The following is a 19,969-nucleotide window of genomic DNA, read 5'->3' on the forward strand; positions in this document are numbered from 1 at the left end:
TAAAGACCAATAAAATATATCCTCAGTGGCCTAATAAAGATTAAAGCAAAACCTTTTTAATATTTGCTGGAGCTTTACAGTAAATAAATGTGCCTATAATCAGATTGTGTACGAATCGTCGTTTTTTATTTCCTATTTTTTCCCCTAATTCAAACGTTTTATACATGACGTTGTATTTTGAAACATTTTAGACTGGTTGTTATCTCCTACAAAGTCATCCGATAATCAGCCAAATATTTGAATAACAAGACTTACTATAATTTTGCACCAGAAATGGGGCGCATTATGTGCTTTGCTAAATAGAAAGATGCGATATTACACAGAAAAGCAGATACTTAATGTCAAATTCACTGTGTGCAGATGTGGTGATATAACTGTTTTACTTTGCTGGCAGTTGGGTGGAATTCTATTCGTCTACATTTGTCAAAGACAAATTGCTGCTTATCATCTTACCAATATAATATCAATCATTCATGGTGTATCAAGAAATTCTTGCGTAAGCATAAGGCTTGAGAAATTTGCCACAATCAATGTGCTTGATTAAAAAAAAAACAGTATTAAAAATTGATGATTAAAGAGAAATCGCATTTAATAATTACTGATATACAGTATATATATAATAGATTGATATACAACTAGTTAATCTGTTCAACAATATACATTTTTTTAAATATAAGTTTAGGAAAAGATACAAATTATTTGTCATGCAACGTGCTATGGATAACCACATGCATATTTCGGGGTAATACAAGGGACATAACTCGTATTTTTATGCTAGATTGCACTCTTCATTATATGTTTGTCGAAGTGTTATTCATAACATCTTCATATCAAAATGAAAGTTATTTGAATGACCGAAAAGACGTGAGAGCAAACTCAAGTGAAATTTCTCTGCCACTATTCTAGATACATGTTACTTAATCAATCGTATTGAAGGCAGATACACTATCCTCCTTTAAAACATGCATTATAGATTAGTCAGTTCACTTGAACCTGTTCCAAACATAAAAAATTGTCTGTATAGTTACGTCATGACCCAAAACGTGACTGAGCTGAAGTTGTCTACATCAAAAGTGTGAGTAATCAATAAATATAAGAAGAAAGGGAGCAACTTTTTTTTTTCAAAATTAGCATTTCTACTGCACCATATGGTTATTCTTAACCAATAAGTCGTACCTAATGTCAAAAGAACGAAAATGCATGTTCAAAGTGTTTTAAACTATATGTCGAAAATTGAAAAAAGTAAAATTTATAATTTTAAATTATCAAAGATTAACAATTATTGTTTCAAACAAATTATTACTTCTGAAAGAATTAACTTCCTTCTTCAAGGTTTCGGCCATCAACAAGCATATCCATGTGACTATAAATAAATTGTAGAAAATATTAAGTTTTTCCGAACAGGGTACTATAGTTCCCGCCCTCCATTTAAATGCACTTTTCTCGGTTTTGGGTGTCTTTGACCGACAGGTACCTAGAATTCACAAGTTACATCATGATTGGTTGGTTGATTGTATCGGGTTTAACGTCCTATTAACAGCTAAGGTCATTTTAGTAAGTGCCTCGATGTGATTTTAAGCATGCATGTGTGTATTAGTGCCGGATACAGGGTATGTTGGTGTATTTGCCTCCTTGTGATAGCGCGGATCTGAAGCCGACTTAAATGTTCGATCTGACTGTAATACCATGCCGAAGGCACCCAACACAGCATTCCGCCCGGTCACATTATACTGACAACGGGAGAACCGGTTGATGCCATTACCCTAATGCTGAACGTAAAGCAGGAATAAAAACTAACTTTTGTTTAGTATTTTGTTATGTCACTGCTTGGGAATAGAACAACTTGCTTTCATCAACTTGGCAAACGTTAAACATTGAAGTCTAAAACGTTCTTTTTTTTCGGCTGGCCTGGCTTAAGCGTTTGAATCAATATCGATCGGATTCAGCGGTCGAATAGTATCGATCGTTTTTCATATCTGTTTTTGACGGCCGTTTTATGGCTGCCGACTACTCATGCTTGTCCTGACCTATCGACCGCTGATCCCAAAATTTAAGCCAAATTACAGGTAGAGCTATAACCGTTTAACAACTATTTTCTACATGCAAATGGATCTGTAGTTCAGAATACAGCATCATTTGAATTTTTTTTCTAGTTTCATGTATGTGCACTCCGGTATATCAAAATGCGTTATATTAGATCAAATAACATATATGGTTCGTTACATAAAATATGCATAAATGTAAGAAATCAATTTCATTTCTCTCTCCGTCTCCTACTCTATCATCACCGTGCCCTTGATTTAAAATCTATCGTTTGACACCCAAGCTGCGTTTGATGTGCGCTCTGTAACCTTATTTGTACATCAAAATTTCATCCTTATCCTTATTCAAATTCTAACAAACTTATCTGAATTGAATATTTTTATGTTTGGACTGGTGATTCTAGTTGTGCATAAGTACTATAACATTGCCAAGTATAATAAACATTATAATGCTTTCATTTTGTGAAAAAGTCAAATCAATAAATGATCAATACACATTAAAAACATACATGTAAATATGGATGCAATGATAAAAGTACATGTTCATCATTCATGCTGACTTTATAATTTCTTTCGCCACGATTTCATAAAACTAACATTTGAGATGATGATATTTTGCCAACTGACAGATTGCCTTCTAAACGTTTTATATATTTTAGTTACTTTCAGTTTTTTTCCGACAATATTGTTCTTGCATGATAGATTAGCAAGGTTTCTAGATATAATTTCGTCATATATGTATATCCTTCCTAAGCTATGTCAAGTGTATATCCGTTCTATAGTCAGATACAATTAAAAACAGGAAGTTTAATTTCAATACGATATAAATTCGGCGAATATCATATGATGTGATGCGTGTGAGTTTTAAGTAACCAGCGGTGTCAGATACAGGAACCCCTTGTACTCCCATGCGGGACTTCCCTACTAGAACCCCATAACACACAAACAGAAACACAAGCCTTGATCCGCACCGTGAATACGTATATATTTCAGTGTAGAGAATCGAGATAATAAGACACACATTTTTTAGTATGGCAAAGATGAAGTTGTGAATTGTTACATGTTGGTTTTTTTGTAAAGAAAACGTGTGAATTGAAATGTACATGTATATAGGTTATATCCTGAAATGACAGACAACTCAATACAACACACACCGATATACTAGTTTATCATTATAATCATCATAATGTGCCATAAAACCATAAAACACGATGGAAAATAAGCATGCGATTATACAGCGTTCGAACTGCATTGTCGAAGCGAATGTTTTGAAACTGTGTTGACGAAACTTACGTCACTTTAACATTACTACAGAACTGATTAAGACATTTCTATTTTACAATTTTATAAATAAGCGTTTGTGTCTTACAATTATTCACACCACCAATAACCGGACGCGTCACTAACTACAGGTTAGATAGGTGAACTACAGGTATACTCAATTGAAATGAAATAAACTCTTTTCAAATTTTCAAGCTTGCAATTTTGTGTGTTTCCTCAGACACATATTTATGTTTAACGTGAGGCATGATAGTGCAAAAGTTCAGTTTAGTGACAAAATGAAAAGCAATAACACAAAACCATGGACTTGGTTAGTTAATCTAGTTCCGTGACAAACCATTCTTCCTCCCGTTAAATTGGGTAACATGCATACCCGTGTTTGTTGAAGGGTTGGTCATAAAAGATAAAATATGCAGCGGTTTTAGGGTATTTCAAGTGAAAACAGAAATTTCTGAATATCCCACAAATGCATACACTGTATGTTTATTGACGACTTCAATTATCACTGTAAATATATCGACAAGTTCGAGTCATTTCGTGGTTTCCGCAGCAAGGACTTTTACACAGACATTTGCATTTCCGCTGAAATGTAATGTTATATTTGTTCAATCATCTCTATATCGTCTTTTTCATATTTGCATGACATGCACTGTACCATTTCTACACCCGATCCAAACATGACCACAGCTGTCTACACATATAGTCCATGGGTTTGTTACTCCATGTTTCTTGTCTAAAAGGCATTTGGCTTTACCCTCATACCGAGACAGCACGTATACCTGGTCATTGAAGCAGTCTGGTACAAATAGTCTGTCAAATCTATCACATGTTATACTACATTGCGTCGCCTCTTCTATTTTCTTACCAATGTCAAGTTCTCCACTCCACCTGTGTATGATCTGATCAGATTTATTGATGACAATCATTTCTTTACAACATACCACACTATGTCCAGTGGTTACAGCTACGAGTCCTGTTATCAAACATACGATACTAAGCCCATCACGACCACACGAGATTTCTCTGATCCTTTCCCCAGACATGGTAAGTACCAGAATTGTCGGAGTTAGAGTAGTAACGAACACATCGTCCCTGACACTGATACACAAGGCTTTTAACGGACTGATGTCAGCAAATGTCGTTAATCGTCGGTCTTTCGATAGTTTGGTTATCAGAGAATGTTCATAGCGCGTGATCAAAAGTTCTTTCGTGTTGGCCACTGTAAGACACCACGGTTTAAAGTCAGTCTCGACGGCCTCTGTGACCTTACCATTCTTGTTGATTTTGATCAATTCATTAGATTCATGAACTGTCATCCAAGCGTGAGTGTCGTCTATAGGACATATTGAGTTGATTTGTGTCCGCTGAGGCATTTGGAATGTAGAAACCGCTTGAACCTGTTGACTGTCAACTTCCTTCTTTTCATACTGCACGTCTTCATTCTTCAATACTTGTAGACACCCAAACATTGTCTTCAATTGATCTTGGTTAAGTTCACCAGGCACGAAGTGAGATTGGGAAGGTACCACGCTTTTTCTATTTACATCATACAACGGTAGAGTGGTTCTCATGTTCTCAGTCATCTCAAGCAAGGATGCACTAGATTTCGTTTCTGTGGATTGTTCTATTTCTCTCAACAGTTGTTTAATCTTTTTGATTTTCTCCTCATGATGTTGACAATCCCAGTCGTGGAATTGTTTATCTTTTTTATCCAGGGATGATAACTCGGCAAAAACGAACTTGGCTATGGAATCAACCTCTGCTTGCAGTATAACTCTCTGGCTTTCTACAGTTTGTCGGATAACATCCACGTTCTCTTCGAATGATTTGTTAACCTCATTACGTTTTGTTATATTATCATTAAAATAGTCTAAGTTGGAGTCCAACGTTATCAATTGATTTTTAAGGGACCGCTTTTGTATGTCGATCGATTTCCTCCTCAATGTTTTTGAAAACGTGTTGGCTATATTTCTCGGTAAAACAAATTGCGCACAACACTATTTCACAATCACAACAATACAGGTCACATGATTTACCGTGGTGTATCTTACATACCTCCGGGAGAAATGTCTGATTTTGTTTGATCGCCCTTGTAATTGGTACAACGGCATCATTTCGTGTCTTTCTCGCGCGTTGGTGACTCTCTTTACAGCCGTCACATAAAGCCTCTTGACAGTCATTACAGTACCAGTTAACGTCCTGTATGTTTTCACACCAAGCACACGGATCAGGCACGTGCACCAGAGCACTCCGGGTGGCTAGTTCACTTGACATCTTTGTTAGATTATACTATATATTTATCGAACAAACAACTTTCTAACCCGTCAAAGTTTCCTTTGATTTTAAACTGAACGTCGATTACTTGTCCTTTGCTTTCACTGAACTCATGTGATAAATAAAAATAGCAGTCATGCCTATTGGCGTGTATAAGGCCTTTTCGTTGTAATATAAAGTCAAAGGTTCAACGAGGTGCCCGGATCTGGGCATATATAATACACAACAAATCGTGAATTGCGAACTGTAAGGTATGCTTTATATTTAGATATTGAACGATTTCGACAAGTTTGAAAAGTGGATATATTTTGTCATTGCGATCAAAACAGTGACTTTTTTAACAACTTTTCGATTTAAGGGATAGTTTTGGGGAATTCTGTAATGCCTCAGTTACAGTTATAAATTGCTTGATCGACTGATGTTTATTTTTAATAGCCGCATAGACTATCGATATCAACCACCAACACCCTCTCCCCAAGTTCCCCCCTTTTTGTTTCATTCTATTTTTTTTATATTTAGAACTTGTGCAGAACTTGTATAAATGTTTTCATATAGAATCTTACCCACTGAGTTTGTTCTTATCTAATGTCCCAGCGTAGGCTAAATTGATGTAACGGTTATATATGGTCATGCATGCGAGTTAAAATGGCGATTCCAAGTTAGAAATACCTTACAGTTATCGTGTTGGACGTGGTAAACGCATATGGTTCTGTACCAAACCAGGTATGGAAAACTATGGAGCATCACTATGTCCAAGATCATATTATCAACTTTATTGTCAGCCTTTTATTGGGGATACATTTGAGATTCAGCTTTGATCAAGTTATAATAAATCTGGATAAACATAAAGATTGGAATCATTACAGGGTACATACGATCGATGTGGTCGATACAATTCTTGTTATTTAAAGATAGCACAACATTGTTATATAGAATGTGAAATTAAATTACTCGTCAAGGATTTTTTTACTTTGTCCTAATAGACTTTTCAACTGATTCAGCTTCATATGAAAAGCAAAAATAAATTGGCCAGAAGAGGGTATGAGTTTGTTCCTATAGAAATGCCTACAGCATAACCGGACACACAATGATATTGTCAGTGAAGAACTCAGTCATTCTCACAATTTCATACGCTCTTCTCAAAAACCGGTGGTGTATTGAGGACAAGCTCAGCCTATTTATTTGGTAGATTCCGTTTATTTCCGGCGTTTTAATGATTCATGTTATCTTCATCAGTATGTCACAGGCGGCTGTTGTTGAGTTTCTATACGGAAGTAGATCGCGATGAAATTCTTGCTCTCTGTAATGTGTTTCCTGTTATCTCGGTATGCCGGATTATTGCAACAACTATGTATTTTGTATGAAATTTTGTTGTCAAAATATTAGAGATATATCGTTTTTTCATACATTTCGCTGCATCCCATCTTAAGAGACATCCAATATAGGACCTCATGCAGAATCGGCGGTTTTTCCTAGGTTAAATATTGATCTGATCGCGGTAAGCTTCCCTTTCAAAGGTCGTCAGGTTTGAATGTGTCGGCAATATGGATAGACTTTCAATGACGGATAGAAATCGTGCGATTGCGATGCTACAATCTGGGGCAGCAGAACATCATGTGTCGCATGTGATAATTTTAACAAGGTTTACGATTAAATGTCTTTTGAAGTGTTATTGACGAGTATGACATGTCAACCAACTCCCTGGAGCCGGACGTCGACGTGAAATGGCGCCATGTCAGGACCGCTTCATCCTTATTCCATGCATAGCGTCGAAACAGAGCGACGTTTACCGTTTTCCATGAGCAAACGCTGTGTTTAAGAAGTTAACAGAAATTGCGGACACCCACGATATTGACGTTACAAGTGTATCTTTCCTGTGTACAGTTGTGACGTCTAAATCACGTGAAAAAATTTTTTGAATTATCTATTCGTCGTACTGTTTGACATATTCCCTCTTTGTTAGTTGACGGTATTCTTGATTCTGTGTAAAATGTGTCTCCAATAATTCATTTACGATTTAAAATCAACTTTATTTACCTTGATCTGAATGGCCGGGAAATGAGCTTAAACCTCGTATTGGCCCAATTGAAATCTTGTACATCAATTCTTTAATGTTTTCGCTGCGCTAGCGGTAGATGGTTATGTTTTTAAAAAAGTCTCACTGTAGAGTCACATCTTACATGAAGTAGTCATGTGATGTTTTGGTGTACTAAAGTCACGTGACCTGTGCATAATGTTTTTCCATGCTGACATTTTGAAAATCTCCTTAAAAATCAGTTACCCTCCTCCTCCCCTAATTTATATCCACCTTTATGTACTATTGTGTAAAAATGCAATTGGTGCACATCTTTTTTTTTTGTAATTGTTTTATTTTTCACTACATAAAGGTCTTCACACACATTCTCTTTCACACACAAAAAAATGTATATGGATGTGTACATGCATCATCATCATCATAACTACAATACACCTCACCCATAAACAATCTTCATCCTCATCATCATTATGAAAATATAGTTACCAATGCATCAGTACCTATCTCGCATAATAAACATCATCATCCTCATTATCATCATCATCATTATAATCTTCATTGCATTAATACCTCTCACACATAAACAATCATCTACCCTCATAATCATCTTCATGAAAATATAATTACAAATGCATCAATGCATGTCTTACACTATAAACATCATCATCATCATCATTGCCTCAATATGCTTCACATAATACACAATTATCAGTATCATCATTATCATCATTGCATTACTATCTCTCACACAATAACAATCATCAACCCTCATCATCATCATCGTCATCATTATGAAATTATAACTACCAATGTCTCAATATTGTTGCACATCTTCATTTTATATTTTGTTTCATTTGTTGTACATCTTTTAATTACAATAACTTCAGATGGGTGACGTTTACTTTGAAGCAAGCCCCATCATTTTTGGTTCTTTGAACACCTTATTATAAAAATAACACGAAGATGTATACATATGTTCGATTTCTGGGATTTAGAAATAAATGTTCTTTTTCGACAACTTAAGTTTTTGATAATTTATCGACAAAAAACATAGCAGAGTATACCCTGTGTGTGCTGTTGGGTTTAGTGCAGACTTAACACGATAATATAAGTAATGGTGCGGCCATTCTATTATCCACCAGACACGCATCAGGTGCATCATTAGGGTACTTAATCAATGTTCGGGGTGAGCAAAAATATTTATTCTGAAAAAATATGCAGACAAAAAGAATGTACGTATAACGATATCGGATTTCCGATATCAAGCTCTTAGATCCATATAACCTCTTATTAAATCACCAACAGGTAACAATCAATAAAAAAGAAGATATTCCTTTCAAATATTCGTAGCACACACACATAACACCTGTACATTGCCATCTTTATTACTCGCAGGCAAACTCAATATTCACTTAAACTACGTTATGGAAGCACCACCTCACTGTTTACGTCACCACATTAAAGCTTATAACTAATTATACAATTCGTGATTCAAAATAAAATAATGGTACTACAAGATGTAATAATTTGCTGTCTTCGTTTTCATATTTACTCTATTTTCAAGACATTGTTATTGTGTTACATGTATGCACAAAACAAAAAACACAGAAAATACCACTATTAAAGCCAATGATGCATTTTCATAGCGAAAACAAACCGGAAAAGATTATAAATGATGAAGACAAGATAACAAATAATATAATAGAAACAAGTTTAACTATTTTATGATCGTAATTTACCAACATTGCCAGCAACAAAAACCCATTTAAATATACAAGCATAGATTTACAAAGAGAGGCCGGCCACACCATAAAAACAAGCCTCAACAAATCTTAAAAATATGCAAGTATGAAAAGTTGTGAAATACCCACTTGACGAGGAAGAGCGGGACGTACAATATAATTTCACCCTTGAGTACACACTTGACTGATTTCAGTGAAACATTAAAAAGGGTGCGATCATCAATGAATAGGTTTGTTTATCAAGTAAGGTCATGAACAATGTAACTGCATATGAGTTTGAGTAGAAATAGCTTATATTGCATCCGCTTTATTCTGAATGGAGTGGCCCATTAAACTGACTGTATTTCCCGTATGTTTTTGCTGAAAGCTTGAAATACTTGAGTAAACTATCGTGCTTATACATATAATCAATTGTAAATAAGTTTTGAATAGAAAATCATACCATTTATTTGGTGTTGTTTATTGTATTATTGCAAAACTGACCGATTAATCGGTAACTCGGTCGGGAGATTTTGACTAAACTTCGTTCGGTTTGACAATCTTTGTATTTACCTGTCATCTTTTAGTATGAATGGTGGTCGTTAATATATCCACGTTGTCAACTGCAGCTGTACAGTGATCTATTTTGACAAACGTATATAGTGTTTTCTTGATACTACAAAGAAACACAACACATGGCCTGTTAAAACTCGTTATAGGATTTCCCACTGACGATATATGTAAGGTGAAAACAGAGACAGATTGTCTCAGTAAACCATACAAAGTCGGTGTTCATTCATTCAAATATTGTCGCATTTGTTCATATTTGCATTACATGTACAGTACCACCACTACAGCCGATCCAAACATGTCCGCACATGTCGACACACACAGCCAACGGATCTGTTACTGCATGTTTCTTGTCAAGGAGACACTTGGCCTTTCTTTCATTCCCCGATATGACGTATACCTGGTTAGTGTTATAGTCTGGTACAAATATTCTGTCATATTCATCACATGCTATATCGCTCTGCAACGTCTCTGTTATCTTCTGACCATTGTCCAGTTCCCCACTCCACTTGTGCATGATCTGGTCATATTTGTTGATGACAATCATTTCGTTACAATTCAAATAATCAGAGCCAGTGGTGACAGCTATATATCCTGTTGTCAAATTAACTATACTAAGCCCATCTCCTCCACAGGATATTTGTCTGATCCTATCCCCAGACATGTTCAGTACCAGCATTGTTGGGGTGAGAGTAGTGACGAACACCTCGTCAGTGTCACTGATACTGATACCTGAGGCGTTTAACGGACTGATGTCAGCAAAATCAGTCACTCGTCTGTCCTCAGATATAATGTGTATCAGCGAAGAATTCTTATACTCTGTGACCAGAAGTACTTTCTCATTGGACACGGTTAGACGCCACGGGTTAAAGTCAAGCTTGACAGACTCTGTGACGTTGCCTTCTTTGTTGACTTTGACCAATTCATTAGATTCATATACCGACATCCATACTTGATTATCGTCAGTAGGACATATTGAGTTGATTTGTGTCCGCTGAGGCATTTGGAATGTAGAAATCATTTGAACCTGTTGACAGTCAACTTCCTTCTTTTCATACTGCACGTCTTCATTCTTCAATACTTGTAAACGCCCAAACACTGTCTTCAATTGATCTTTGTTACGTTCACCAGGGACGAAGTGATGTTGGCGAGGTACCACGCTCTTTTTATTTACATCATACAGCGGTTTGGTGGTTTTCATTCTTCTAGTCATTTCAAATAAGGATGCACTAGATTTCGTTTCTGTGGCTTGTTCCACATCTTCCATCAGTTGTTTGATCTCTTTGACGTTTTTTTCGTGAGATTGACAATCTCGAGTGTGGGATATTTCTTCTTCTTCAACCAAGGACGATAACTCGACCAAAACCGAGTCCGCTATGAAATTAATTTCTTCTTTCAGTTTAAATCTTTGCGTTTGTACTGATTGTCGGATGACTTCCACGTTCTCTTCGAACGATTTGCTCACCTCATGACGCTTTGATATATTGTCATTAAAATGGTCTAAATTGGAGTCCAACGTTATCAATAGCTCTCGAAGGAACTGTTTTTGTACGTCAATTTCCAGTTCAATGTTTTTGAAAACGTGTTGGCTATGTTTCTCGGTAAAACAAGTTGCGCACATCATTATTTCACAATCACAACAATACAGGTCACATGATTTACCGTGGTGTGTCTTACATACCTCCGGGAGAAATGTCTGATTTTGTTTGATCGCCCTTGTAATTGGTACAACGGCATCATTTCGTGTCTTTCTCGCGCGTTGGTGACTCTCTTTACAGCCGTCACATAAAGCCTCTTGACAGTCATTACAGTACCAGTTAACGTCCTGTATGTTTTCACACCAAGCACACGGATCAGGCACGTGCACCAGAGCACTCCGGGTGGCTAGTTCACTTGACATCTTTGTTAGATTATACTATATATTTATCGAACAAACAACTTTCTAACCCGTCAAAGTTTCCTTTGATTTTAAACTGAACGTCGATTACTTGTCCTTTGCTTTCACTGAACTCATGTGATAAATAAAAATAGCAGTCATGCCTATTGGCGTGTATAAGGCCTTTTCGTTGTAATATAAAGTCAAAGGTTCAACGAGGTGCCCGGATCTGGGCATATATAATACACAACAAATCGTGAATTGCGAACTGTAAGGTATGCTTTATATTTAGATATTGAACGATTTCGACAAGTTTGAAAAGTGGATATATTTTGTCATTGCGATCAAAACAGTGACTTTTTTAACAACTTTTCGATTTAAGGGATAGTTTTGGGGAATTCTGTAATGCCTCAGTTACAGTTATAAATTGCTTGATCGACTGATGTTTATTTTTAATAGCCGCATAGACTATCGATATCAACCACCAACACCCTCTCCCCAAGTTCCCCCCTTTTTGTTTCATTCTATTTTTTTTATATTTAGAACTTGTGCAGAACTTGTATAAATGTTTTCATATAGAATCTTACCCACTGAGTTTGTTCTTATCTAATGTCCCAGCGTAGGCTAAATTGATGTAACGGTTATATATGGTCATGCATGCGAGTTAAAATGGCGATTCCAAGTTAGAAATACCTTACAGTTATCGTGTTGGACGTGGTAAACGCATATGGTTCTGTACCAAACCAGGTATGGAAAACTATGGAGCATCACTATGTCCAAGATCATATTATCAACTTTATTGTCAGCCTTTTATTGGGGATACATTTGAGATTCAGCTTTGATCAAGTTATAATAAATCTGGATAAACATAAAGATTGGAATCATTACAGGGTACATACGATCGATGTGGTCGATACAATTCTTGTTATTTAAAGATAGCACAACATTGTTATATAGAATGTGAAATTAAATTACTCGTCAAGGATTTTTTTACTTTGTCCTAATAGACTTTTCAACTGATTCAGCTTCATATGAAAAGCAAAAATAAATTGGCCAGAAGAGGGTATGAGTTTGTTCCTATAGAAATGCCTACAGCATAACCGGACACACAATGATATTGTCAGTGAAGAACTCAGTCATTCTCACAATTTCATACGCTCTTCTCAAAAACCGGTGGTGTATTGAGGACAAGCTCAGCCTATTTATTTGGTAGATTCCGTTTATTTCCGGCGTTTTAATGATTCATGTTATCTTCATCAGTATGTCACAGGCGGCTGTTGTTGAGTTTCTATACGGAAGTAGATCGCGATGAAATTCTTGCTCTCTGTAATGTGTTTCCTGTTATCTCGGTATGCCGGATTATTGCAACAACTATGTATTTTGTATGAAATTTTGTTGTCAAAATATTAGAGATATATCGTTTTTTCATACATTTCGCTGCATCCCATCTTAAGAGACATCCAATATAGGACCTCATGCAGAATCGGCGGTTTTTCCTAGGTTAAATATTGATCTGATCGCGGTAAGCTTCCCTTTCAAAGGTCGTCAGGTTTGAATGTGTCGGCAATATGGATAGACTTTCAATGACGGATAGAAATCGTGCGATTGCGATGCTACAATCTGGGGCAGCAGAACATCATGTGTCGCATGTGATAATTTTAACAAGGTTTACGATTAAATGTCTTTTGAAGTGTTATTGACGAGTATGACATGTCAACCAACTCCCTGGAGCCGGACGTCGACGTGAAATGGCGCCATGTCAGGACCGCTTCATTCTTATTCCATGCATAGCGTCGAAACAGAGCGACGTTTACCGTTTTCCATGAGCAAACGCTGTGTTTAAGAAGTTAACAGAAATTGCGGACACCCACGATATTGACGTTACAAGTGTATCTTTCCTGTGTACAGTTGTGACGTCTAAATCACGTGAAAAAATTTTTTGAATTATCTATTCGTCGTACTGTTTGACATATTCCCTCTTTGTTAGTTGACGGTATTCTTGATTCTGTGTAAAATGTGTCTCCAATAATTCATTTACGATTTAAAATCAACTTTATTTACCTTGATCTGAATGGCCGGGAAATGAGCTTAAACCTCGTATTGGCCCAATTGAAATCTTGTACATCAATTCTTTAATGTTTTCGCTGCGCTAGCGGTAGATGGTTATGTTTTTAAAAAAGTCTCACTGTAGAGTCACATCTTACATGAAGTAGTCATGTGATGTTTTGGTGTACTAAAGTCACGTGACCTGTGCATAATGTTTTTCCATGCTGACATTTTGAAAATCTCCTTAAAAATCAGTTACCCTCCTCCTCCCCTAATTTATATCCACCTTTATGTACTATTGTGTAAAAATGCAATTGGTGCACATCTTTTTTTTTTGTAATTGTTTTATTTTTCACTACATAAAGGTCTTCACACACATTCTCTTTCACACACAAAAAAATGTATATGGATGTGTACATGCATCATCATCATCATAACTACAATACACCTCACCCATAAACAATCTTCATCCTCATCATCATTATGAAAATATAGTTACCAATGCATCAGTACCTATCTCGCATAATAAACATCATCATCCTCATTATCATCATCATCATTATAATCTTCATTGCATTAATACCTCTCACACATAAACAATCATCTACCCTCATAATCATCTTCATGAAAATATAATTACAAATGCATCAATGCATGTCTTACACTATAAACATCATCATCATCATCATTGCCTCAATATGCTTCACATAATACACAATTATCAGTATCATCATTATCATCATTGCATTACTATCTCTCACACAATAACAATCATCAACCCTCATCATCATCATCGTCATCATTATGAAATTATAACTACCAATGTCTCAATATTGTTGCACATCTTCATTTTATATTTTGTTTCATTTGTTGTACATCTTTTAATTACAATAACTTCAGATGGGTGACGTTTACTTTGAAGCAAGCCCCATCATTTTTGGTTCTTTGAACACCTTATTATAAAAATAACACGAAGATGTATACATATGTTCGATTTCTGGGATTTAGAAATAAATGTTCTTTTTCGACAACTTAAGTTTTTGATAATTTATCGACAAAAAACATAGCAGAGTATACCCTGTGTGTGCTGTTGGGTTTAGTGCAGACTTAACACGATAATATAAGTAATGGTGCGGCCATTCTATTATCCACCAGACACGCATCAGGTGCATCATTAGGGTACTTAATCAATGTTCGGGGTGAGCAAAAATATTTATTCTGAAAAAATATGCAGACAAAAAGAATGTACGTATAACGATATCGGATTTCCGATATCAAGCTCTTAGATCCATATAACCTCTTATTAAATCACCAACAGGTAACAATCAATAAAAAAGAAGATATTCCTTTCAAATATTCGTAGCACACACACATAACACCTGTACATTGCCATCTTTATTACTCGCAGGCAAACTCAATATTCACTTAAACTACGTTATGGAAGCACCACCTCACTGTTTACGTCACCACATTAAAGCTTATAACTAATTATACAATTCGTGATTCAAAATAAAATAATGGTACTACAAGATGTAATAATTTGCTGTCTTCGTTTTCATATTTACTCTATTTTCAAGACATTGTTATTGTGTTACATGTATGCACAAAACAAAAAACACAGAAAATACCACTATTAAAGCCAATGATGCATTTTCATAGCGAAAACAAACCGGAAAAGATTATAAATGATGAAGACAAGATAACAAATAATATAATAGAAACAAGTTTAACTATTTTATGATCGTAATTTACCAACATTGCCAGCAACAAAAACCCATTTAAATATACAAGCATAGATTTACAAAGAGAGGCCGGCCACACCATAAAAACAAGCCTCAACAAATCTTAAAAATATGCAAGTATGAAAAGTTGTGAAATACCCACTTGACGAGGAAGAGCGGGACGTACAATATAATTTCACCCTTGAGTACACACTTGACTGATTTCAGTGAAACATTAAAAAGGGTGCGATCATCAATGAATAGGTTTGTTTATCAAGTAAGGTCATGAACAATGTAACTGCATATGAGTTTGAGTAGAAATAGCTTATATTGCATCCGCTTTATTCTGAATGGAGTGGCCCATTAAACTGACTGTATTTCCCGTATGTTTTTGCTGAAAGCTTGAAATACTTGAGTAAACTATCGTGCTTATACATATAATCAATTGTAAATAAGTTTTGAATAGAAAATCATACCATTTATTTGGTGTTGTTTATTGTATTATTGCAAAACTGACCGATTAATCGGTAACTCGGTCGGGAGATTTTGACTAAACTTCGTTCGGTTTGACAATCTTTGTATTTACCTGTCATCTTTTAGTATGAATGGTGGTCGTTAATATATCCACGTTGTCAACTGCAGCTGTACAGTGATCTATTTTGACAAACGTATATAGTGTTTTCTTGATACTACAAAGAAACACAACACATGGCCTGTTAAAACTCGTTATAGGATTTCCCACTGACGATATATGTAAGGTGAAAACAGAGACAGATTGTCTCAGTAAACCATACAAAGTCGGTGTTCATTCATTCAAATATTGTCGCATTTGTTCATATTTGCATTACATGTACAGTACCACCACTACAGCCGATCCAAACATGTCCGCACATGTCGACACACACAGCCAACGGATCTGTTACTGCATGTTTCTTGTCAAGGAGACACTTGGCCTTTCTTTCATTCCCCGATATGACGTATACCTGGTTAGTGTTATAGTCTGGTACAAATATTCTGTCATATTCATCACATGCTATATCGCTCTGCAACGTCTCTGTTATCTTCTGACCATTGTCCAGTTCCCCACTCCACTTGTGCATGATCTGGTCATATTTGTTGATGACAATCATTTCGTTACAATTCAAATAATCAGAGCCAGTGGTGACAGCTATATATCCTGTTGTCAAATTAACTATACTAAGCCCATCTCCTCCACAGGATATTTGTCTGATCCTATCCCCAGACATGTTCAGTACCAGCATTGTTGGGGTGAGAGTAGTGACGAACACCTCGTCAGTGTCACTGATACTGATACCTGAGGCGTTTAACGGACTGATGTCAGCAAAATCAGTCACTCGTCTGTCCTCAGATATATTGTGTATCAGCGAAGAATTCTTATACTCTGTGACCAGAAGTACTTTCTCATTGGACACGGTTAGACGCCACGGGTTAAAGTCAAGCTTGACAGACTCTGTGACGTTGCCTTCTTTGTTGACTTTGACCAATTCATTAGATTCATATACCGACATCCATACTTGATTATCGTCAGTAGGACATATTGAGTTGATTTGTGTCCGCTGAGGCATTTGGAATGTAGAAATCATTTGAACCTGTTGACAGTCAACTTCCTTCTTTTCATACTGCACGTCTTCATTCTTCAATACTTGTAAACGCCCAAACACTGTCTTCAATTGATCTTTGTTACGTTCACCAGGGACGAAGTGATGCTGGCGAGGTACCACGCTCTTTTTATTTACATCATACAGCGGTTTGGTGGTTTTCATTCTTCTAGTCATTTCAAATAAGGATGCACTAGATTTCGTTTCTGTGGCTTGTTCCACATCTTCCATCAGTTGTTTGATCTCTTTGACGTTTTTTTCGTGAGATTGACAATCTCGAGTGTGGGATATTTCTTCTTCTTCAACCAAGGACGATAATTCGACCAAAACCGAGTCCGCTATGAAAATGAATTTCTTCTTTCAGTTTAAATCTTTGCGTTTGTACTGATTGTCGGATGACTTCCACGTTCTCTTCGAACGATTTGCTCACCTCATGACGCTTTGATATATTGTCATTAAAATGGTCTAAGTTGGAGTCCAACGTTATCAATAGCTCTCGAAGGAACTGTTTTTGTACGTCAATTTCCAGTTCAATGTTTTTGAAAACGTGTTGGCTATGTTTCTCGGTAAAACAAGTTGCGCACATCATTATTTCACAATCACAACAATACAGGTCACATGATTTACCGTGGTGTGTCTTACATACCTCCGAGAGAAATGCCTGATTTTGTTTGATCGCCCTTGTAATTGGTACAACGACATCATTTCGTGTCTTTCTCGCGCGTTGGTGACTCTCTTTACAGCCGTCACATAAAGCCTCTTGACAGTCATTACAGTACCAGTTAACGTCCTGTATGTTTTCACACCACGCACACGGATCAGGCACGTGCACCTGAGCACTCCGGATGGCTAGTTCACTTGTCATCTTTGTCTGATTATACTACATATGTATCGCACAAACAACTTACTATCCTGCCGAAGTTTTCTTTTAAATTTAACAGAACGTTCCCTTTACTTATCGTTTGCTTTCGAAAATGAACACAGCGGTCATATCGATAGCGGTATTCAAAGTTTGTCTATGTAACGCAAGGTTCAAGGTTCAACGAGGTGTACTAAGTGGCAAATATAATACACAACAAATCGTGAATCATGAATTGGACTAGTTATTCCATGTTTATATCTTTACAAATTTCGACGACATTTGGAACGTTGATGTATTTTTTCCTTTCGATCAGTATATTGCCTTTTTTTGAATATTCAGCATAAACAGTATGTATATATATATATGGTCCTTCGCTGCTGTTTATTCTAATGTGGCGGTACTGGACTGGGTCGAACACCGATGACCAAGTAGGGTATCCTGGGTTCGAACCCCAGTCTGGCTGTTACATTTTCTCTTTCTTCTATTATAAAATTGGTGAGCTGGTCAACCCTTGTTTCAAACATTGGGAGTATGCTTAGTCAGCAAGGGGATACCCAAACTTTGGTTTTAAATAGTTGTCTTCGGGGGCGAAGACTTAGAAAAAGAAGGGAGGAAATGTAGCAGAACTGGACTGTGTCGATCAATGGTGACCTATGCAGGTAGCTCAATTGCTAAAGCGTTTGGCTAGAGTTCAGAGGGTCCCAGGTTCGAACCCCAGTCTGGCCGTTACATTTTCTCTTTCTCCTGTTATACTAATATTGTGCTTGTAAAACAAGGTATTGAAATGAATCTGTAAAAATTAATTGTGATAGTCAAAAAGTTGATTAGATTTTATAATCGAGTCCCTGGTTGCATTTTCCATTTTTTCTGCCGATATAATTAATTTGGGTCAGTAGACAGCGCCATTCCCCAAATAGTTGACCTTGTGTTTTTTCAAGTCAAGTCTAAAAATCTCATAAAGTCACCGATTTCATGAAACCTAAAAAAGGAAATCTGGAAAAGTATGTTTGTTTAGCTTTTTATCATCTCTGCCGTAGTGCGGGGTCACTATTGCCCTTGAAAAACACATGATTACTGTCAGCATGTAATGCGTCTGTTACATGCTGTGTTAACCAGAGAGTATGGTCACTGCAATGTCTATCTAATCCATCTTTGCCAGTCGGAAATATTACGCAAAAATGAAAAGGAGAAAACACACTTTTTTCTAGTCTTTTCTAGACACTCTGAACAGATTTTTTTTAATTAATGACTTTTCCATGTTTCTGAATTGATGCCATTACCTTGTATGTACTAGCTATAGGTAGATGGTGGTTTTAAGACTATCATATATTTAATTATTTTTTTATAAAGGTTGTCATCCCGTTACCTGTCACTACGCCCAAGTGTAAGGCCTTGTTTGGCTTTGAGGTGAATGATTCAGAAAAAGATTGCTTAGCATTTAAAAAGATAAGCAAATATCTTCAATGAAAATCACTACATGTGCTTTAGAACTTAGTGTGGTTTTCAGAAAATTGGATTTTATGCAACCTCTTTAACAGTACAAAACTTTGCATACATGTATTTAGAATTGTATATGCTCTGTCTAAAGTGAAATTACAATTAAGTATGATTTGAATGATTTTTCCTTTGTTTTAACAGGAAGAATACTTGACTGTGATAAAAAGAGTGGATGATAACTGGGTGGAAGGGAAGAAAGGGGAGAAAATTGGCATCTTCCCCATCTCCTTTGTGGAGGTAAGTGTCTGAACAAGAGTTATATTCCTTTGATTGTTTTAAAATAAAGTCAGGCAACAAGTATCCAATTTTGTCCTATGGGACTTGTTATTTCAACTATTAATTCTAAGTCATTCTCCTATTCCTATCTTATCAGTAAGAATGTACAAACTGGAATGTGGTTTTTTTTTGAAATAATAATCATCCAT

The 19,969-nt window shown here is 36.2% G+C and overlaps 3 protein-coding genes across 3 annotated transcripts; all 3 read right to left on the minus strand.

The window, feature by feature from the left end:
- Positions 1-3,791: 3,791 nt before the first annotated feature.
- On the minus strand, positions 3,792-5,724 carry LOC110444471. The gene has a single exon (XM_021488848.1). The coding sequence runs from the start codon at positions 4,904-4,906 to the stop codon at positions 3,953-3,955; it is 954 nt and encodes a 317-aa protein (XP_021344523.1). The 5' UTR covers positions 4,907-5,724; the 3' UTR covers positions 3,792-3,952.
- Positions 5,725-7,957: 2,233 nt separating this feature from the next.
- LOC110444720 lies at positions 7,958-11,950 on the minus strand. Its single transcript, XM_021489087.1, has one exon. The coding sequence runs from the start codon at positions 11,821-11,823 to the stop codon at positions 10,174-10,176; it is 1,650 nt and encodes a 549-aa protein (XP_021344762.1). The 5' UTR covers positions 11,824-11,950; the 3' UTR covers positions 7,958-10,173.
- A 2,233-nt stretch (positions 11,951-14,183) lies between these two features.
- LOC110444515 lies at positions 14,184-18,155 on the minus strand. The gene is made up of 2 exons (XM_021488889.1): positions 17,492-18,155; positions 14,184-17,409 (listed from the first exon to the last, which is right to left on the minus strand). The coding sequence occupies exons 1-2, from the start codon at positions 18,048-18,050 to the stop codon at positions 16,400-16,402; spliced, it is 1,569 nt and encodes a 522-aa protein (XP_021344564.1). The 5' UTR covers positions 18,051-18,155; the 3' UTR covers positions 14,184-16,399.
- Positions 18,156-19,969: the final 1,814 nt, after the last annotated feature.

The sequence above is a fragment of the Mizuhopecten yessoensis genome, unplaced genomic scaffold, assembly GCF_002113885.1.
Source record: "Mizuhopecten yessoensis strain PY_sf001 unplaced genomic scaffold, ASM211388v2 scaffold2049, whole genome shotgun sequence".
Classification (NCBI taxonomy): Eukaryota; Metazoa; Mollusca; class Bivalvia; order Pectinida; family Pectinidae; genus Mizuhopecten; species Mizuhopecten yessoensis.

Coding starts and splice junctions, on each gene's coding strand:
- LOC110444471 (XM_021488848.1), bottom strand. CDS start 4,906: ATGACTGAGAACATGAGAACCACTCTACCGTTGTATGATGTAAATAGA.
- LOC110444720 (XM_021489087.1), bottom strand. CDS start 11,823: ATGTCAAGTGAACTAGCCACCCGGAGTGCTCTGGTGCACGTGCCTGAT.
- LOC110444515 (XM_021488889.1), bottom strand. CDS start 18,050: ATGACAAGTGAACTAGCCATCCGGAGTGCTCAGGTGCACGTGCCTGAT. Junction 17,410..17,491: donor TGGTCGAATTATCGTCCTTG/GTTGAAGAAGAA, acceptor AACTGATGGAAG/ATGTGGAACAAGCCACAGAA.